The following is a 20924-nucleotide window of genomic DNA, read 5'->3' as shown; positions in this document are numbered from 1 at the left end:
CTTCTTTGCTTGCAGAATAGTTTTCCATGGAATATATTCCCATAGCTTATTTAGGCAGTCATCTGTTTATGAGCATTTAGGCTGCTTCCACTCAGACTACTGTGAGTAATGCAGCTATGAACATAGGACTGCATATGTCCCTTGAAATTAGTCTTTCGGTGTTCTCTGGATAAATGCCTAAGAGTGGTATCACTGGATCATAAGGTAATTCCGTATTTATCTGTTTAAGGACTTTATACAGTCTTTCAAAGGGGCTGCATCAGTGTGCATTCCCACCAGCATCAGAGCAGAGTTCCTTTTGTTCAGCCTTTCCAACACCTGTCATTTTCTCTTGTGTGAGATGGTATCTCAGTACCTGTCATTTTCTCTTGTGTGAGATGGTATCTCAGTACCTGTCATTTTCTCTTGTGTGAGATGGTATCTCAGTACCTGTCATTTTCTCTTGTGTGAGATGGTATCTCAGTACCTGTCATTTTCTCTTGTGTGAGATGGTATCTCAGTACCTGTCATTTTCTCTTGTGTGAGATGGTATCTCAGTACCTGTCATTTTCTCTTGTGTGAGATGGTATCTCAGTACCTGTCATTTTCTCTTGTGTGAGATGGTATCTCAGTACCTGTCATTTTCTCTTGTGTGAGATGGTATCTCAGTACCTGTCATTTTCTCTTGTGTGAGATGGTATCTCAGTGTGATTTTAATTTGTATTTCTTTAGTGATAAGTGAGTTGGAGTGTCTTTTTCATGTGTCTGTGGGCCAGGCAGTTCTCTTCTTTAGAAAACTGCCTCTTTAGTTCTTTGACCTACTTTTTTACTGGGTTATTTTTGCTTCTTTTGTAGATCTGTATGAATTCTATATAGATATGTGATATCAGTCATTTGTTGGATATGTGATGTGCAAATATCTTCTCCCTCGTTTGCCTGGCTATCCTTATATAGTTTGCTTTCAGTGTGTAGAAACTTTTTAGTTTCATGCAATCCCATTTATTTACTCTTACTTTCATTTCTCATGCCCAGGGTAACATGGATAATTCATTATAAAAGAATATTGAAATTATTTTGAACTTTGAATTCATCATCAAATTGATCTCTTCATTTCCTGAAATATGGTGTCTGTATAAGTGATTGATAAAGCATAAAATTTGGGCATTTTGAAAAGTGTTTTATCAATTAAACTTTTAATAAAGTGCAGTAGTGCTTATTTGATATAAATAACTATACATTTATACCACTGTGCAAATGATAGTCATGAGACAAATATACTTAAATAGCTATATAACCTTAGCTGTTTTTATTTGTTACAGGTATTCTCTTAAACCAAATGACCAAATCTTGGCTGAAGATAAGCACAAGGAACTGTAAGTGCATTAAACACTAGCCTTCTACATGATTTACTCTTTTTTTTTTTCAATGGAGGAGATATATGTAAACAATCTAATTTTTTTTTAAATTTATTTTTTCTTTATTGGGGAATTAATGTTTTACATTCAACAGTAAATACAATAGTTTGTACATGCATAACATTCCCCAGTTTCCCATATAACAATACAACCCCCACTAGGTCCTCCATCATCCTTCATGGGCCTGTATTCTCCCCACCTACCCACCCAACAATCTAATTTTTAAAATTATATAAAAGATGTGATTGATAATACAACCTCAGGCTGGGTGGTGGCACATGTAATTAAGTGCACATGTTACAGTGCACAAGGACCCGGTTCAAGCCCCTTGACCCATCTGCAGGGGGAAAGCTTTGTGAGTGGTGAAGCAGTGTTGCAAGTCTCTCTCTTAAAGTTTTTTATTGTCTTTATTTATTTGGATAGGGACAGCCACACATTGAGCGGGGAGGGGGAAATAGAGAGGGAGCAAAATGGAGAGACACCTGCAGCCCTGCTTCACCACTCCAAAGCCTTCCCCTGCAGATACACCACTACCCAGCCTCCTTCCCCCTTCCCCCTCTTTTAAGCAAAAATACTTAATTTTCCTCTAGTGTGTGTGGTACTTACGAGTAATGAATCTCAAGAGATGTAAAGTAGGAAGTAGCTGTATGTTTACACAATCTGTGAGCTGAACATATTGTGGGGCCATGCTGCTGCTTCTGTGAGAAATAAAGATCGAAGGGGTTCTTTGGGGTGGCAGAGGAGGTGTTGGGACTGGGACCTGGAGGGTTTCTGTCATTGAAGGATAACCAACTGTGGGTTTTATTTGAAAATTATTCTTCTATTTTAAAATATTTCTTTTTAAAAAATTTTTATTTATAAAAAGGCAGCACTGACATAGACCATAGGACTTTTAAAACATTTCTATCCTACATTGTGTAGTGCCATTGACATAAACCATCATATCCTTAACTGGGAGTAGAGTCCAGTTGAAGACTCCCAGTAAGGTCAGACATTTGGAGACTTCTGCCTCAGGGTGTCACAGACATCCTTTGGGCTCGAGTTGAGGATGTACAAGGCATGCTCAAGTTGCTTGGAGAGATCAGGCTCCCAGGCCAAGGTGTGAGCTGTTCCCTGTACTCTTGAGAGTGGGCAGAGAGGACGGGGTGGTTAGGCTGAATGGGTGGTGCCATGAGAAGCAGATAGCAATGCTAACAGGATTTTCATTTTATTTATTTTTTTTACTAAAACATAACTTAGCTTTGGTAGTGTTAGGGTTTGAACCTGGGACCTTTGGACCTTTGGTGAATCAGGCATGGAAGTCTTTTGCTATTATGCTATGCCCCCAGTCCAAGTTTATTATTTTTTCCTCAAGATTAAGTATTCTTTTCTTTTTTTTTTTTTAAGTTTTTTTTTTTTTTTTTTTTTAAACTAGAGTATTGCTCAGCTCTGGCTTATGGTGCTATGGAGGACTGAACCTGGGACACCTTGGGGCCTCAGGCATGGGAGTCTCTTTACATAACCATAATTCTGTCTACCCTTGCTTAAGTGATTATTTTCTAAGTTACTTGTTTTACCTAAGAAAATTAACCTTCTAAAAACTTTGTCATTTTCCATGTTTTCTCTCCAATTTCTTAAAGAAATTGTGATTGATATTAATCATAAAGTGCTGGGGGATGATTTAAGTATTTTTTAGGACAATAAATACTACTTTATGTCTAAATTTCAAATGCTAAGAATTCAACTTTTTGTTTTTTGCTGTTACTATGGTATTGCTTAGCTCTGGTTTATGGTAGTGTAGGAGATTAAATCTGGGACCTAAAAGCCTCAGGCATGAGAGACACCTATACACCTGCTTCACCACTCATGAAGCTTTCCCCCTGCAGCTAGAGACCAGGGGCTTGAACCCCGGGCCTTGCACACTGTAATATGTGCATTTACCCAGGTGTGCCACCAACTGGTCCTGGAGAATTGGATATTTTATTGCTCAAGGAAAAGTTAGGATTCGACTTCCGGAGGCGGAGCTACGAGCAGCAGATAGCTTTCTCTCCTCTCCTCTCCTCTCCTCTCCTCTCCTCTCCTCTCCTCTCCTCTCCTCTCCTCTCCTCTCCTCTCCTCTCCTCTCCTCTCCTCTCCTCTCCTCCCCTCCCCTCCCCTCCCCTCCCCTCCCCTCCCCTCCCCTCCTCTCCTCTCCTCTCCTCTCCATAAACTAGGAATACCAAACGAGACCACCCAGACCGAAACAAGACAGCACTAGAATGACCACAGGAACCCAGTAAATCACCCGTGAGTACAAACACACATGGCTGGTGACAGAGAGGAGAGAGGGGCCTAAGGAGAGATTAAGTGACTGCTAACAGTTCAACAGTTTATCAGTGGAGACACCACCTCCAGTCAGCTCCACAACAAAGGGACAGCTGAAGGGAGGAAAGGACTCCCCAGAGACTCACCAAGTGCAACTCGGAGTCTCCATTGCTACTACCCTCAGAATCTGGAGCAGCAACAGGGAGGGAGACCAGGGGACAGAGATCTAACCCGGAAACTCAGGAGAAGACTTATACCTCGGTAGCATAGCTGGCATAGCTGAGGGGCTGTGAAAGTCTCTTTGCATAACCACTGGGTTATCTCTGCCACACCCTGCTTTATCACTTGGTCGGGTGTCAGTGATTAAGCTAAGAAGCCAAATGATAGTTTAAAAGCCCTCAGGCTCCCTTAGCCTACAGGGAAGAAAAAAAAAGAGGCTTTTACACCACTGAGGTCCAACTCAGGGATTGAAAAAACTGTTAACTTACACCATGGTAAACCCTTTAATTAAATTACTTAGACACAAGTCAATCCAGGCAATAGTAATCAATAATTTGAAAAGTACTGATAAAGGGAACTCATAACATAATATATAAAATGGTTAAAACAACAAGAAAAAATATTGGAGACCAGGACAAGAATCCAGCTAAAAGTCCTCCAGAGGGTGAAGCACAAAACAACGAGTTCAACATCCAAACATTAGCTAAGGAAATAATAACAGGAGTGAGTAAAGAATTTGAAAAAATTGTAATCAGAAATGCAGGAACAACAAATGAGAATATGGAAGAAAATTCTAATTATCTCATGGTTATTAGAGAGCTGAAAGCTGAAATCGCTGAGCTAAGAAGGCAACTAGCTGAACAAGCTAAAACAATATCAGAGCAGGGCAACAAAATAGATGAACTCCAGAAAGCAGTAGAGGGCAGAGAGAATAGAATCTATGAGGCTGTAAACAGAATTAGCAAGATTGAGGATGAATTAGAGACAACTAAAAAAGAAGTAAGAGATCTCAAAAAGAGATTAAGAGATGCTAAAAACAACAACAGAGTCCTATGGGATGACTTCAAAAGAAACAATATACGCATTATTGGCTTACCAGAGGAAGAAAGAGAAGGAGAGGAAGAAAGCATTCTCCAGGCCACAATAGCTGAAAATTTCTCTAGTCTAGACAACACCAAAGACATAAAGATTCAAGAAGCCCAGAGGGTCCCAAACAGAATTAACCCAGACCTAAAGACACCAAGACATGTCATACTTAGATTGGAAAGGAATAAGGATAAAGAAAGGATCCTCAAGGCTGCAAGAGAAAAACAAAGAGTCACCTACAAAGGAAAACCCATAAGATTAGCAGCAGACTTCTCCATACAAACACTATAGGCCAGAAGAGAATGGCAAGATATCTATCGAGTGCTCAATGAGAAAGGCTTTCAGCCAAGAATACTATATCCTGCTAGATTGTCATTCAGACTAGATGGAAGCATCAAAGCCTTCTCAGACAAGCAACAGTTGAAGGAAGCAACCATCACCAAGCCTGCCCTGAAAGAAGTTCTGAAAGGTCTCCTATAAACAACCAGACCACCACAAATAGGACATATATCAAAACACTCTAAAACTCTACAAGAGTAGCATTAAAATATCTTCAATATTTGATATCAACAAATGTCAATGGCCTGAATTCACCTATTAAAAGACACAGAGTAGGAAGATGGATCAGAAAACACAACCCAACAATATGCTGTCTACAGGAAACCCACCTAACTCAACAAGACAAACACAGACTTAAAGTGAAAGGGTGGAAAACTATCATACAAGCCAATGGCCCACAAAAAAGGGCAGGAACAGCTATTCTCATATCTGACATGATAGACTTTAAAATAGATAAGATTAAAAAAGATAGGAATGGACACTACTTAATGCTCAGAGGATCAGTCAATCAAGAGGACTTTACAATTATTAACATCTATGCACCCAATGAGAAACCATCTAAATACATCAAACTTCTAATGAAAGAGCTACAGCAATATATTAACAGTAACACAATCATAGTAGGGGACTTCAACACCCCACTCTCTCAACTTGACAGATCATCCAGGCAGAAAATCAATAAAGACATAAGGGAGCTAAATGAAGAGATAGATAAACTAGAACTATTGGACATTTTCAGAGTCATTCATCCCAACAAACTGGAATACACATTTTACTCAAATCCACATGGGTCATTCTCAAGGATAGACCATATGTTAGGCCACAAAGACAGCATCAGCCAATTCAAGAGCACTGAAATCATCCCAAGCATCTTCTCAGACCACAGTGGAATTAAACTAACACTTAACAATCAACAAAAGATTAGTAACAGTCCCAAAATGTGGAAGCTCAACAGTACACTTCTTACCAACTTCTGGGTCAAAGAGGAAATCAAGGAAGAAATCAAAATGTTTCGAGAGTTCAATGAAAATGAAGACACAAGCTATCAAAATATTTGGGACACAGCTAAAGCTGTCCTAAGAGGGAAGTTCATAGCTATACAAGCACACATTAGGAAACAAGAAAAGGCACAAATAAACATCCTGATTGCACATTTTAAAGACCTAGAAGAAGACCAACAAAGGAACCCAAAAGCAACCAGAAGGACAGAAATCACTAAAGTTAGGGCAGAAATAAATAACATTGAGAATAGGAAAACCATATAATTGATCAACGAAAGTAAATGTTGGTTCTTCGAAAGAGTAAACAAAATCGACAAACCTTTAGCCAGACTCACAAAACAAAAAAGGGACGCAAATAAATGGGATAGTAAATGAAAGAGGAGATATCACAACAGACACTGCAGAAATTCAACACATCATGCGAGGCTTCTATGAACAACTATATGCCACCAAGCTAGAGAACCTGGAAGAAATGGACGATTTCCTAGATACCTACCAACTTCCAAAACTAAGTAAAGAGGAAGTGGATAACATGAACAGGCCCATCACAGCTAATGAAATTGAAACAGTTATCAAAAATCTTCCCAAAAATAAAAGTCCTGGACCAGATGGTTTTACAAATGAATTCTACAAAACCTTCAAAGAAGAACTAATACCTCTATTTTAAAAGTCTTCCAGAAGATTGAAGACACTGGAATACTCCGTGCCAGCTTCTATGAAGCCAACATCACCCTGATACCAAAAGCAGATAGGGACACAACAAGAACACTACAGACCAATATCTCTGATGAACATAGATGCTAAAATCTTGAACAAAATTCTAGCCAACCGGATACAGCAGTATATCAAAAAGATTGTTCATCATGACCAAGTGGGGTTTATCCCAGGCATGCAAGGTTGGTTTAATATACGTAAATCAATCAATGTGATCCACCACATCAACAAAAGCAAGACCAAAAACCACATGGTCATATCAATAGATGCAGAGAAAGCCTTTGACAAAATACAACATCCCTTTATGATCAAAACACTACAAAAAATGGGAATAGATGGAAAATTCCTGAAGATAGTGGAGTCTATATATAGCAAACCTACAGCCAACATCATACTCAATGGTGTAAAACTGGAAGCATTTCCCCTCAGATCAGGTACTAGACAGGGCTGCCCACTATCACTATTACTATTCAACATAGTGTTGGAAGTTCTTACCATAGCAATCAGGCAGGACCAAGGAATTAAAGGCATACAGATTGGAAGAGAAGAAGTCAAACTCTCCTTATTTGCAGATGCCATGATAGTATACATGGAAAAACCTAAGGAATCCAGCAAGAAGCTTTTGGAAATCATCAGGCAATACAGTAATGTATCAGGCTATAAAATTAACATTCAAAAGTCAGTGGCATTCCTCTATGCAAACACTAAGTTAGAAGAAATTGAAACCCAGAAATCAGTTCCTTTTTCTATAGCAACAAAAACAATAAAATATCTAGGAGTAAACCTAACCAAAGAAGTGAAAGACTTGTATACTGAAAATTATGAGTCACTACTCAAAGAAATTGAAAAAGACACAAAGAAGTGGAAAGATATTCCATGTTCATGGGTTGGAAGAATTAACATCATCAAAATGAATATATTACCCAGAGCCATCTACAAATTTAATGCTATCCCCATCAAGATCCCAAGCACATTTTTTAGGAGAATAGAAAAAATGCTACAAATGTTTATCTGGAACCAGAAAAGACCTAGAATTGCCAAAACAATCTTGAGAAAAAAGAACAGAACCGGAGGCATCACACTGACAGATCTCAAACTGTATTATAGGGCCATTGTGATCAAAACTGCTTGGTACTGGAACATGAACAGACACACTGACCAGTGGAATAGAGTTGAGAGCCCAGAAATGAGGCCCCACATGTATGGACATCTAATCTTTGACAAAGGGGCCCAGACTATTATATGGGGGAAGCAGAGTCTCTTCAACAAATGGTATTGGAAACAATGGGTTGAAACATGCAGAAGAATGAAACTGAATCACTGTATTTCACCAAATACAAAAGTAAATTCCAAGTGGATCAAGGACTTGGATGTTAGACCAGAAACTATCAGATACTTAGAGGAAAATATTGGAAGAACTTTTTTCTGCATAATTTTTAAAGACATTTTCAATGAAACGAATCCAATTACAAGGAAGACTAAGGCAAGTGTAAACCTATGGGACTACATCAAATTAAAAAGCTTCTTCACAGCAAAAGAAACCACTACCCAAACCAAGAGACCCCTCACAGAATGGGAGAAGATCTTTACATGCTATACATCAGATAAGAGTTTAATAACCAACATATATAAAGAGCTTGCCAGACTCAACAACAAGACAACAAATAACCCCATCCAAAAATGGGGGGAGGACTTGGACAGAATATTCACCACAGAAGAGTTCCAAAAGGCCAAGAAACACATGAAAAAATGCTCCAAGTCTCTGATTGTCAGAGAAATGCAAATCAAGACAACATGAGATATCACTTCACTCCTGTGAGAATGTCATACATCAGAAAAGGTAACAGCAGCAAATGCTGGAGAGGGTGTGGGGTCAAAGGAACCCTCCTGCACTGCTGGTGGGAATGTCAATTGGTCCAACCTCTGTGGAGAACAGTCTGGAGAACTCTCAGAAGGCTAGAAATGGACCTACCCTATGACCCTTCAATTCCCCTCCTGGGGATATATCCTAAGGAACCCAACACATCCATCCAAAAAGATCTGTGTACACATATGTTCTTGGCAGCACAATTTGTAATAGCCAAGACCTGGAAGCAACCCAGGTGTCCAACAACAGATGAGTGGCTGAGCAAGTTGTGGTATATAGACACAATGGAATACTACTCAGCTGTAAAAAATGGTGACTTCACCGTTTTCAGCCGATCTTAGATGGACCTTGAAAAAATCATGTTGAGTGAAATAAGTCAGAAACAGAAGGATGAATATGGGATGATCTCACTCTCAGGCAGAAGTTGAAAAACAAGATTAGAAAAGAAAACACTAGTAGAACCTGAAGTGGAATTGGCGTATTGCACCAAAGTAAAAGACAGGTCCATGAAGGATAATAAATGACATAGTGGGGGTTGTATTGTTAAATGGGAAACTGGAGAATGTTATGCATGTACAAACTATTGTATTTACCGTTGAATGTAAAACATTAATTCCCCAATAAAGAAATAAATTTAAAAAATAAAATAAATTAAAATAAAGAAAGAAAAGAAAAGAGAGCGAGAGAGACCTACAGCACTGCTTTCATCACTCTGGAAGCTTCCCCTCTGCAGGTGCAGACTGGGGCTTGAACCCAGGCCTTAGTGCACTGTGATCTGTGCATTCAGTCAGGTGTGCCACCACCTGGCCCTGACATAATTCTTTAAATAACCAAACACTGGGGAGTTGGTGGTGGTGCACCTGGTCGAGCACACACATTACCATGTGTAAGGAAAAAAAAAATAGTACAAAAAAAAACCCAACTTTATCACCAAGAAAATTTACACATAAAACGGTCAGAAAGTCTTAAGAACCATACCCTTAGTCTTTTTTAAAGGTTCTTAAATAGAATTCATGATTGACATTAAATTATATGCTAAGTGATTCCTGAAATTAGAGTTGTATAATAGCTTTATTTACTCTGCATTACAAATGTCGATACTCAACGGATAATTTAAAGTCAATGAAATAATCCACAAATCCTATAGTCTTACTGATTTTTCTTTTAGAACAATATCAGTAAATTATTCCAGACAGAACAAGAAGGTATTTAACAGGCTTATTCCTTTACCAAGGGAGTTCCCTGTTACTAGCAATAAAAATGAGTGCTTTATATGATAGAAGAGTCTTTTGCTAAGTGACAACTTAAAGGTTTACAGTGTTAAACCATTTTAAGTATATATTTGCTTTATTTAGGCCTAGGTGACACAATTATGAAAATACATATGTAATTTTAGAATTGTATAGGCCACAAATCTAAGAAAAGAACAAGAGGTTGGGTAGACGCAAAAGACTTTCATGCCTGAGGCTCCTAGGTCTATCCCCAACACTAATGTACGGCAGAGCTGAACTGAACTATGGTGTGTCTGTCTCTCTTGTGCTTTTCCAGGGTTATCACTGGGGCTCAGTGCCAGCACGACAGATCCACTGCTTCTGGCAGGCAGCCATTTTTTCTTTCTTTCCATTTAATTGTATAAGACAAAGAGAATTTGAGAGAGGAGTGGGAGCTAAAGACGGAGATGGGAGAAGGTGGGGGTAGACAGCATAACAGTGATGCAAAGAGACTCACATGCCTATGGATCGAAGGTCCCAGATGTAATCCCGTACACCACAAGCCAGAGCTAGACAGTACTCTAGTTGAGAGAGAGAACTGCAAACCTGCTTTGTCACTGGTGAAGCATCCCACCTGCAACTGGGGAGCTAGGAGCTTGAACCTGGATCCTTGAGCTGGTTCTGTGCTTAGTACTATATGAGCTTAACTGGGTGCACCCCCAGAACTTTCTATTTTAGAAGTGGGAGTTTAGGAGATAGCATAAAAATGCAAGACTTTTATGATTGAGACTCTGTGATCTCAGGTTCAGTCCCCCAACACCACCATAGGCTACAGCTGAGCAGTTCTCTGGTCTCTCTCCCTCTTTCACACTGTATCTCTGTATCATCTCTGTCATTATTAAATAAATAAAAATATTTCTAGGCTGGGGGTAGATAGCATAATGGTTATGCAAAGACACTTTCATGCCTGAGGCTCCAAGGTCCCAGCTTCAATCCAATCCCCGCACCACCATAAACTAGAGCTGAGTAGTGCTCTGCTTAAAAAAAAAAAAAAAAAAAAAAAACTTCAAACACAGAGCAAATTAGATTTGTGCATTTTAGTTTCTACAAACTGATTAAAAAATATCTAATTTATAACTAGTACATAATAACTTACTTGGGAAAGACAGGAGAGAGAAAGAATCAGCCATCACTCTGGTACATGTGCTGCCAGGATCAAACTTGGAATCTCTTGCTTGAGAGCCCAGTGCTTTATCCACTGCACCACCTCCCAGACCACCATAATCATTTACTTGGTATTAAATATTATTACATGTGGAAGTACTAGAATATGACAGTTCAGAATGGTTTCCCCAAGGATTATTGAATTTGACTTTTTATTCTTTCTTTAAGGTCAATTTAATTTACAGTCATTGCTTTCATTCATGGCTAATCTACACCATATAATACTCTTTATTTTATGAAAAAGATAAAATCCTACCTTTGCTGAGTGAGTAAAACATTTCAAACAAGAAACTAGATAGTTCAGAATAAAATTCCCAAAACAAGTACTACTAGGATAATAAAGAGAGAGAGAGACAGAGAGGGAGAGAGAGGAGGAGGAGGCAGAAGAGAAGGGAGGAAGGAAAGGAAGGAGCAGGAAAAAGGGGACAGGAATTGGGAGGACTAAAATAAAAGTTTTCTTACAGTGATGTTTTCTGGATACAGTAGAAATGACATCAACTTTCCCATTGTGGTCTGCTACAAATATACAATCTCTTTTCTCAAATATAAAGCACTAACTAAAGCAGCAATTTATACTTATTCTCTTAAATGTATTTTTCTGCCCTAATTTAAAAAAAAAAGTTATTTCTTTATTTTTAGAAGTTCCCTGCAAGTACTAAAGATAAAAATCAAAGAAGTTGAAAATTATGTCTAGAAAAAAAGCAGCAATGATTTGCCATGAATCCACATGACTGTTTACATCTCCTTTCATCAAGTCTGAGATTAAGACAAACCTCCCATGCTATTAAAAAAAAAAACAAAAAAACTCAATTTTATATCTAGATTATTATTGAAGAGAGAGTTTAAAAATTCAGTGTTTTAAACATTAATTTCCTTTAGCTGGCACAGTAACAAGAAATAAAGACTATAATCAAATGTGAATTTGGTAGATCTCATTGGGACAGGCAGTTTACGAGTTGAAGTGTTCATAGAGAAATACCACAAACCATTTTATGTAAACATTGTGAGCAATGCTCTTTTTCTTTCCAAACCAACAGTCATTTCCTCTTCAGAGTTCCTGTGGGACCCTAAATTTTGTTCAAATTATAAGGTAATCTTAGTCACTAGTGCATAAAGGACTTTTGGTTAGAATAAGTTAATCATAACCATTTTATCTGTTTATGCCAGTCAGTGTTTTAGAAATGGAAATATCAAAAAGTTACTCCAAACTGAATCACTAACACTAGTAGTTGTCTATCAAAATTTGAGGTATTTGTAAACAAATTCAATCCAGTGTTGGAGAAATGACAGAAAAATTGTTTTGCTGTCTGCTAAGAAAATTTTGAATTACCAATATCCAGGAATAGTTAAAAAAAAAAAAAAAAAAAAAAGCACTTAATTTGGAGCCAAACAATGGCACACCTGGTAGACCACACACTTACTATGTTGAAACCTTAAGACCCCAACAGCAGGAGGGAATCTTCACAAGTAGTAAGTAGTGCTGCAGCTGTCTCTTGCCCTATCACCTTACTCCCCTCTCTCAATTTCTGTCTGATAAAACAAAAAAAAAAAGAAAGGAAAGAAAAAAAAAACAAGCTACAAGAAGCAGTAAATTCATCTTGCAGGTACCAAGCCCCAGCAATAACTCTAACTGCAATTTAGAATAAATAAGCACCTAATTGTACCTTAGAACTTTATTTGATTTTGTTAAAAAAGCCTATTGTTAAATTTGATTACATTCATGAAGACATAATCAGATATGAAGAAAAATCTGTTTAACTGTTGACCTTGTAATCAAAAATAGAATAAACTATTCTTTTTCTGAATAAACCCACTTAATGGTGAAAAATAAAGGTTGAAAGATGAACTGAAAATTTGTCAGCTATGTGGTGTTCTAGAGGTATCAGAATCTTGCACATGCAGGATTCCACCACTCCTGGAAGGACATTTTCATTAGATAGACTGAGGGAGTGATCCGGGAGGTGTCACAGTGAATAAAGCATTGAATTCTCAACCATGAGGTCCCGAGTTGGATCCCCAGCAGCACATATACAAGAGTGTTGTTTGGTTCTTTCTCTCCTATCTTTCTCATGAATAAATAAATAAAATTCTTAAAAAAAAAAAAAGGCTTCAGAGAGAGAAAACACCACGTACCACCCCAGTGCCATTGCACTCCCATGAAGTGTCATGGCTCCTTATAACCTGGGTGTAAGTCGTGTTATACAGACTATCTTTTGTAAGACTTTAACTATTAAGAAATATTTACTATGCATCAATTATACATACTGAAAAAAACTTAATAATTGAGAAATAGACCCTTTGCTCAAAGTAGAAAATAAGTAAAAATAGTAATGAAAGTAGCTATTTCTATACCAGCCATCATGGAATTTTCTATTGATTATGCATTAGAATTTCATCGTTATTATTTAATCTGCAAAATAGTTCTATAAAGTTATGTTCTCATAATTTAGATGAAAAAAACATTTAAAGGAATAACTGACCCAAAGTCACAAGACTCAAAGTGTTAGACCTAGGGTTTTGATTCTGCTGTGCTTGAAGTCTTGTAGCACACTAACCCCAAAGGGAGTGTAATAGAGAAAGATACCAGAAAGAATCAACTACCAGAATTAAGTCTTAATAGATGACTAGGAACCAATCAAAAGGAATGAAGCGAGTTCTGTAATTTTCTTTTATAGAATGTTTTATATGTGTACTCATTATAGTAACTGCTGAAATACAGGAGCAAGTGATCCTCAAGGAATCGTATGTGTACATCTAAAAGCAATATTGTTTTAACTTCAAATACTGAAACAACTTCAAACTTAGGAAAGTTCAAGAGCAGTACACAGAACTCCTGTATATGCTTCATGTACATGTCTGTAACATTAACATTATAACACATACATTATCACTATTATGAACTCATTTTTATTGATGAGCCACTTTAGGAAATTACAGGCATCAGTACCTTTCACCACACCCCCCAAATTATTTAGAGTGTATTATGTCCTAAAAACAAGACCACTGTGTTTTACAACGATAGATTTATTAATTCAGGATATTGATCACTGCTACAGCATTTTATATGTCACATCCATTGCTTATTTTCAACTGTCCCAATTACATCCTTTATAGTATTCCTTCTCCCTTTCCAGTATAGAATTCCAGATCACATTTATTTATCAAGTTTCTGACTTTGAGTCATCTGGAAAAGATTCTTCATCTTTTTTTTTCTTTACCAGAGGACTGATCGGCTCTGGCTTACTATGTTGCAGGGGATTGAACCTGGGATTTTGAAGACTCAGGCTTGAAAGTCTCTTTGTATAATCATGCTATCTACCCCTGCCCCAGATAATTCATCTTCATGTTTTACAACAGTGACTCTCTAGAGTACAGGTCAATTCTTTTGCTGAACTCCCCCCCACCCCCATAATCAGATGCATTCATTTTCTGACCCAGGATATATGATAGCATAATGGTTATCTAAAAAGACTTTCATGCCTGAGGCTCCAGGATCTCAAATTCAATCCCCCTTATTACCATAATCCACAGCTGAGCAGTGCCACCATCCACCAACCCCATCCCAGTTGCTTTTTAAATGCTCCAGTTCAATGAACTGCACCAGGATTGAACTGGTGAGTTTTTGAACTTTTACTTCACCCATTTTCCCCAGAATTGAATAAGGTTAATTTATAATAAATCCTCCCCCCCCCCTTTTTTTTCTTTTTTCTTACTACTAGGGTTACTGTGAATCTGCATCTTTCATGAAAGCTCATGAAGCTTCCTCTCTGCAAGTGGGGTGCAGGGACTTGAACTTGGGCGTGGCAATGTGAGTGCTCAAACTGGTGTGCCACGCCCAGCCCAGTTCCTTATTTCATAAGACTAACAGTTCTTAAGATGCCTCTATTTCTTTCTCTTTTTTTCACTTTTTTTTTTATTGGGGAATTAATGTTTTACATTCAACAGTAAGTACAATAGTTTGTATATGCCATTTCAAGTTCTACTTCTGTTTTCTTTTCTGATCTTGTTTTTCAACTTCTGCCTGAGAGTGAGATCATCCCATATTCATCCTTCTGTTTCTGACTTATTTCACTCAACATGATTTTTTCAAGGTCCATCCAAGATTGGCTGAAAATAGTCAAGTCACCATTTTTTATACCGGAGTAATATATATATATATATATATATATGTATATATATATACCACAACTTGCTCAGCCACTCATCTGTTGTTGGACACCTGGGTTGCTTCCAGGTTTTGGCTATTACAAATTGTGCTGCCAAGAACATATGTATACACAGCTCTTTTTGGATGGATATGTTGGGTTCTTTAGGATATATCCCCAGGAGGGGAATTGCAGGGTCATAGGGTAGGTCCATTTCTAGCCTTCTGAGAGTTCTCCAGACTGTTCTCCACAGAGGTTGGACCAATTGATATTCCCACCAGCAGTGTAGGAGGGTTCCTTTGACCCCATACCCTCTCCAGCATTTGCTGCTGTTACCTTTTCTGATGTGTGACATTCTCACAGGAGTGAGGTGGTATCTCTTTGTTGTCTTGATTTGCATTTCTCTGACAATCAGAGACTTGGAGCATTTTTTCATGTGTTTCTCGGCCTTTTGGATCTCTTCTGTGGTGAATATTCTGTCCATGTCCCCCCCCCCCCATTTTTGGATGGGGTTATTTGTTGTCTTGTTGTTGAGTTTGGCAAGCTCTTTATATATGTTAGTTATTAAACTCTTGTCTGATGTATGGCATGTAAAGATCTTCTCCCATTCTGTGAGGGGTCTCTTGGTTTGGGTAGTGGTTTCTTTTGCTGTGAAGAAGCTTTTTAATTTGATGTAGTCCCATAGGTTTATACTTGCCTTAGTCTTCTTTGCAATTGGATTCGTTTCATTGAAGATGTCTTTAAAATTTATGTGGAAAAGAGTTCTGCCAATATTTTCTTCTAAGTTTCTGATAGTTTGTGGTCTAATATCAAAGTCCTTGATTCACTTGGAATTTACTTTTGTATTTGGTGAAATACAGTGTTTCAGTTTCATTCTTCTGCATGTTTCAACCCATTGTTTCCAACACCATTTGTTGAAGAGACTCTGGTTTCCCCATTTAATAGTCTGAGCCCCTTTGTCAAAGATAAGATGTCCATAGGTGTGAGGGCTAAAGTTGTGTTTTGTCAATGTCAAGTGAACCATTTCATTTTTTCTACAAAGTGATTTGTCTGGCATTACTTGATGCTTAACATATCCCTTTCTTTGTTTTATTTCTTTTAATTTTTATTTATAAAATGGAAATATTGACAACACTATAGGATAGGTGGGGTACAGTTCCCACCCCCCAGAACTCCTTATCTAATCCCCTCCCTTGATAGCTTTCCTGTTCTTTATCCCTCTGGGAGTATGGACCCAGGATCATTATAGGGTGCAGAAGGTGGAAGGTCTGGCTTCTGTAATTGCTTCCACACTGAACATGGGCATTGGTAGGTTAATTCATACTACTAGCCTGTCTCTTTCTCTCTTTCCCTACTGGGGCAAGGATCTGGAGAGCTGAGGCTCCAGGACACATGATGGGGTCATCGGCCCAGGGAAGTCAGGTTGACATCATGGTAGCATCTAGAACTTGGTGGTAAAATAATGAAGTTGAAGGGTTGACATTCAATGTCTGATATCTCTGGACATGGTCTGAAATGAAGCATGCCGAGGTGGTACTGGTTGCACTGCTTAGGCTGGGATCAACAGTTGCAGTTGCAGTTGGTTTGACTTGAGAAGCATGCAGGAAAGTGAGCCCCACCCTAGAGGTTCCCGGCTTGGGAGAAATATGGGCTTTATAGAGAAAGGGGAAGGTTCCTGCTGTCTAAGGGTTTAAGAAGGCAATAGATAATTATTGTTAACCAAATTATTGGGTTAACTTTGAAAATCCCATTGTTAGGATTTTCTGTAATATATGACCTCAAAATAATTTCTGACCTTTTATGCTACTAACATATAGCTGTATCTTATAAAGTAATGCCTCCAGTTTCTTCTTTTCTCCCTGGTCTACGTTTTTAAGAGATTTAATCTTTCAAAGAACAAGTCATTATTAGAAATGTATTAACAATTTGAGTTCACTGTTAAAATTCAATTTGATTATAACTTTGAAGTATTAAGTGCTTAGATTGAAGGAACATATACTCAGAGATCTGTTCTACACATCAAAAAGTTTGAGACATTCGATCCATTTCCCCCTCTCATATTAATTAAATAGTGATTTATGAGACTACACGTTAATAGGAGTGTACATTAACACCATTTCCACCACCAAAGGTCTGTGTCCCTCCCCACCCCATGCTCCTAGTGGAAGCTGAACATCTACCCTCACCCTCCACCCACAGATTTTTACTTTGGTGCCCTACTCCAAACTCAGTCAGAGTCTGCTTTGAATTTCACTTTCTGTTCTTCTTTCTCAGCTTCTGTTAAAGAGTGGGATCATCCCATACTTGTCTTTGTCTTTCTGACTTATATCACTTAACATAATTCCTTCTAGCTCCATCCAGGATGAGGATGAGTCAGAGAAGGTGGGTTCATTGTTCTTAACAGCTGCGTAATATATACACACACACACACACACACACACACACACACACACACACACACACACACACACACACACATATACCACAGCTTTCTCAGCCACTCATATGTTGTTGGGCACCTGATTTGCTTTCAAGTTTTATCTATTATGAATTGTGCTGCTATGAACATATGTACACATATCTTTTTGGTTGAGTGTTATGGAATCCTTAGGATATACCCCTAGGAAAGAAATTACTGGGTCATATGGGAGGTCTATTTCTAGACTTGTAAAATCAGTGGCATTTCTTTCCTTTTTTTTTTTTTTTAATTTCTTTGTTGGGGGATTGATGTGTGTGTGTGTGTGTGTCTGCGCGCCTGTGTTAATCAGTGGCATTTCTTTATGTGAGCACTAAGTCAGAAGAAGGTTATCCAATCTTTCACCTCTAGTTATCTTGTTAAGATAAGCATAATCACCTTCAGTTCTATCCCTTTTGTCCCAAAGGACACACTATAACACTATAGGTTTTTTTTTTTTTTTTTTTTTTTTTTTTAGTTGTAGAGTAGTGTTCCTTTAAGCATTTTTCCTATAACCTCTATAGCCAGTCATCTGCTGGTGGGCATTTAGGATGTTTCTACTCAATGGCTATTGTGAATAATGCAGCTATGAGCATAGGGGTGCACAAGTCCCTTTAAATTAGTGTGTTTTACTTTTTTTTTTTTTTTTTTTGCCTCCAGGGTTATTGCTGGAGCTTGGTGCCTGCATTACAAATCCACCAATCCTGAAGGCTATTTTTTCCCTTTTGGTGCCCTTGTTGTTTATCATTGTTGTAGTTATTATTGTTGTTGATGTCATCATTGTTGGATAGGACAGAGAGACGAGAGAGGAGGGGGTGACAGAGAGGGTAGAGAAAGATAGACACCTGTAGACCTGCTTCACCCCTGCAGGTGGGGAGCTGGGGGCTTGAACCGGTTCACTAAACCTGTCCTTGTCCTTCGCACCATGTGCACTTAACCCAATGCTACCTCCTGCCCCCTTAAATGAGTGTTTACATGTTCTTTTCTTGGTGACTATTTCCTAACCTGTCTTTTTTTTTTTTTTTCAATAAGCTTTCTGTAATTAAAAAGAAAAGAAAAGAGGAACTAGAGAAGAGCTGGAACTTGACATGAAGTTAGAATAGTCAATAAAGCTGATAATTACAAAATCCCTTTAGGGGATGTAGAGATCCGGTAGGCAAAGTACTCAAACTACTAGAATCAGGTGATTTAAAAAAGTTATTCATTAGCGAGAGAAAGAGGGAAGAAAGAAAACCACATGCCGTGTTGGGGCCAGAATCAGGCGAGTCTTAGTTGGCTGGTTTAAGATTCTATTTCTGTCAAAGCTGAAACTGTAATTAAGACTCAAGTTTGGTGACATGGGGTTTATCAAATATGGCTTCATTTCAAGCCCTTTATCTTGGTTTGTTTATTTATTTACTGCCAGTGCTGGTAGTACTCCTCCTGGTGCACGTCGCCCACCCCTCTTCTTACTTAACAACTAACTTAGAGTCATGCCCAGATTTTATGTGAAGGAGAGTTGTTACATCTATTGTATTTTTCTGTTTATCTTTCTTTTTTTTTAATTTAAATTTTTTATTTAAGAAAGGATTAATGAACAAAAACATAAGGTAGGAGGGGTACAACTCCACACAATTCCCACCACCCAATCTCCATAACCCACCCCCGCCCCTGATAGCTTTCCCATTCTCTAGCCCTCTGGGAGCATGGACCCAGGGTCATTGTGGGTTGCAGAAGGTAGAAGGTCTGGCTTCTGTAATTGCTTCCCCGCTGAACATGGGCGTTGACTGGTCGGTCCATACTCCCAGTCTGCCTCTCTCTTTCCCTAGTAAGGTGTGTCTCTGGGGAAGCTGAGCTCCAGGACACATTGGTGGGGTCTTCAATCCAGGGAAGCCTGGCCAGCATCCTGGTGGCATCTGGAACCTGGTGATTGAAAAGAGAGTTAACATACGAAGCCAAACAATTTGTTGAGCAATTCTGTTTATCTTTCTTTGTCTCCTAGATTAAGAGTAAGAATATTTTTTGTACTATTAGGGGTTTGGTCATATACCAAGCATATGTCCTATGAGCTTAATGCATTTTAATGAATAAATACCATGCTTAAATGTCACCAGCTGTGTTCCTTGTTTTAATTGTTGCCTAGAATGTAGCCCAACAGCCTGCGTCTTATCTCTCCCTTTTTTTTCTTTTTTCCCCTTTTGTTGCCCTTGTTGTTTTATTGTTCTTGTAGTTATTATTATTGTTGTTATTGATGTCATCATTGTTGGATAGGACAGAGAGAAATGGAGAGAGGAGGGGAAGACAGAGAGGGGGAGAGAAAGATAGACACCTGCAGACCTGCTTCACCGCCTGTGAAGCGACTCCCCTGCAGGTGGGGAGCCGGGGGCTCGAACCGGGATCCTTACTTCGGTCCCTGCGCTTTGCGCCACATGCGCTTAACCCACTGCGCCACCGCCCGACCCCCGGAATTACATTTTAATATAGTTATATTTTAGGTATTTCAGAAAATACCTTAATACTTGTTTTAAAGGCAAATTCCAAAGAAATAGTATTTTTACTTGTAGAAAAATATTTAGCGTATTTAAAATTATGTATCTAGGAGAAGATATATTTTGGGGTCCACACCATAATCATGTAAAAATTGTGTTATCAAAACATTGCTGAAGTGCACCATTCTATTTTTTTAATTTTAATTTATTTATAAAATAAAAATTATGTGGTCTGGGAGGTGGTGCAGTGGTAAAGCTGTGGACTCTCAAGCATGAGGTCCTGAGTTTGATCTCCAGCAGCACATGTACCAAAGTGATGTCTGGTTCTTTCTCTCTCCTCCTGTCTTTCTCATAAATAAATAAAATCTAAAATAAATAAAAATTAAAAAATATCGACAAAACCATAGAATAAGAGGGGTGAAATTCTGCACATTTCCCATCACCAGAGTTCCATATACCATCCCCTCCACTGGAAGCTTTATTTTTTTTTAAATTTTTTTATTAATAAAAAGGAAATATTGACTAAACCATAGAATAAGAGGGGTACAACCTCACACAATTCCCACCACCGGAAGTCTGTATCCCATTCCCTCCCCGATAGATTTCCTATTCTTTAACCCTCTGGGAGTATGGACCCAAGGTCTGGCTCCTGTAATTGCTTCCCTGCTGAACATGGGCATTGACAGGTCGATCCATACTCCCAGCCTGTCTCTCTTTCCCTTTTGGGGAAGAGCTCT

At 38.4% G+C, this 20924-nt stretch overlaps 1 protein-coding gene across 5 annotated transcripts in view; it reads left to right on the top strand.

The window, feature by feature from the left end:
* Window positions 1–20924, top strand: part of ADK (adenosine kinase) — a 452224-nt gene that overhangs the window by 60240 nt on the left and 371060 nt on the right. For all 5 annotated transcript variants that reach the window (XM_060172912.1, XM_060172984.1, XM_060172793.1 and 2 more), the window contains exon 3: window positions 1299–1352. In XM_060172912.1, the coding sequence (XP_060028895.1) occupies window positions 1299–1352 (54 nt within the window). The remainder of the gene's footprint in view (window positions 1–1298; window positions 1353–20924) is intronic.

Source organism: Erinaceus europaeus, chromosome 1, assembly GCF_950295315.1.
Source record: "Erinaceus europaeus chromosome 1, mEriEur2.1, whole genome shotgun sequence".
NCBI classification, from domain to species: Eukaryota; Metazoa; Chordata; class Mammalia; order Eulipotyphla; family Erinaceidae; genus Erinaceus; species Erinaceus europaeus.
The sequence above is the reverse complement of the archived record's forward strand: the minus strand, read 5'-3'. Positions and strand labels throughout refer to the sequence as shown.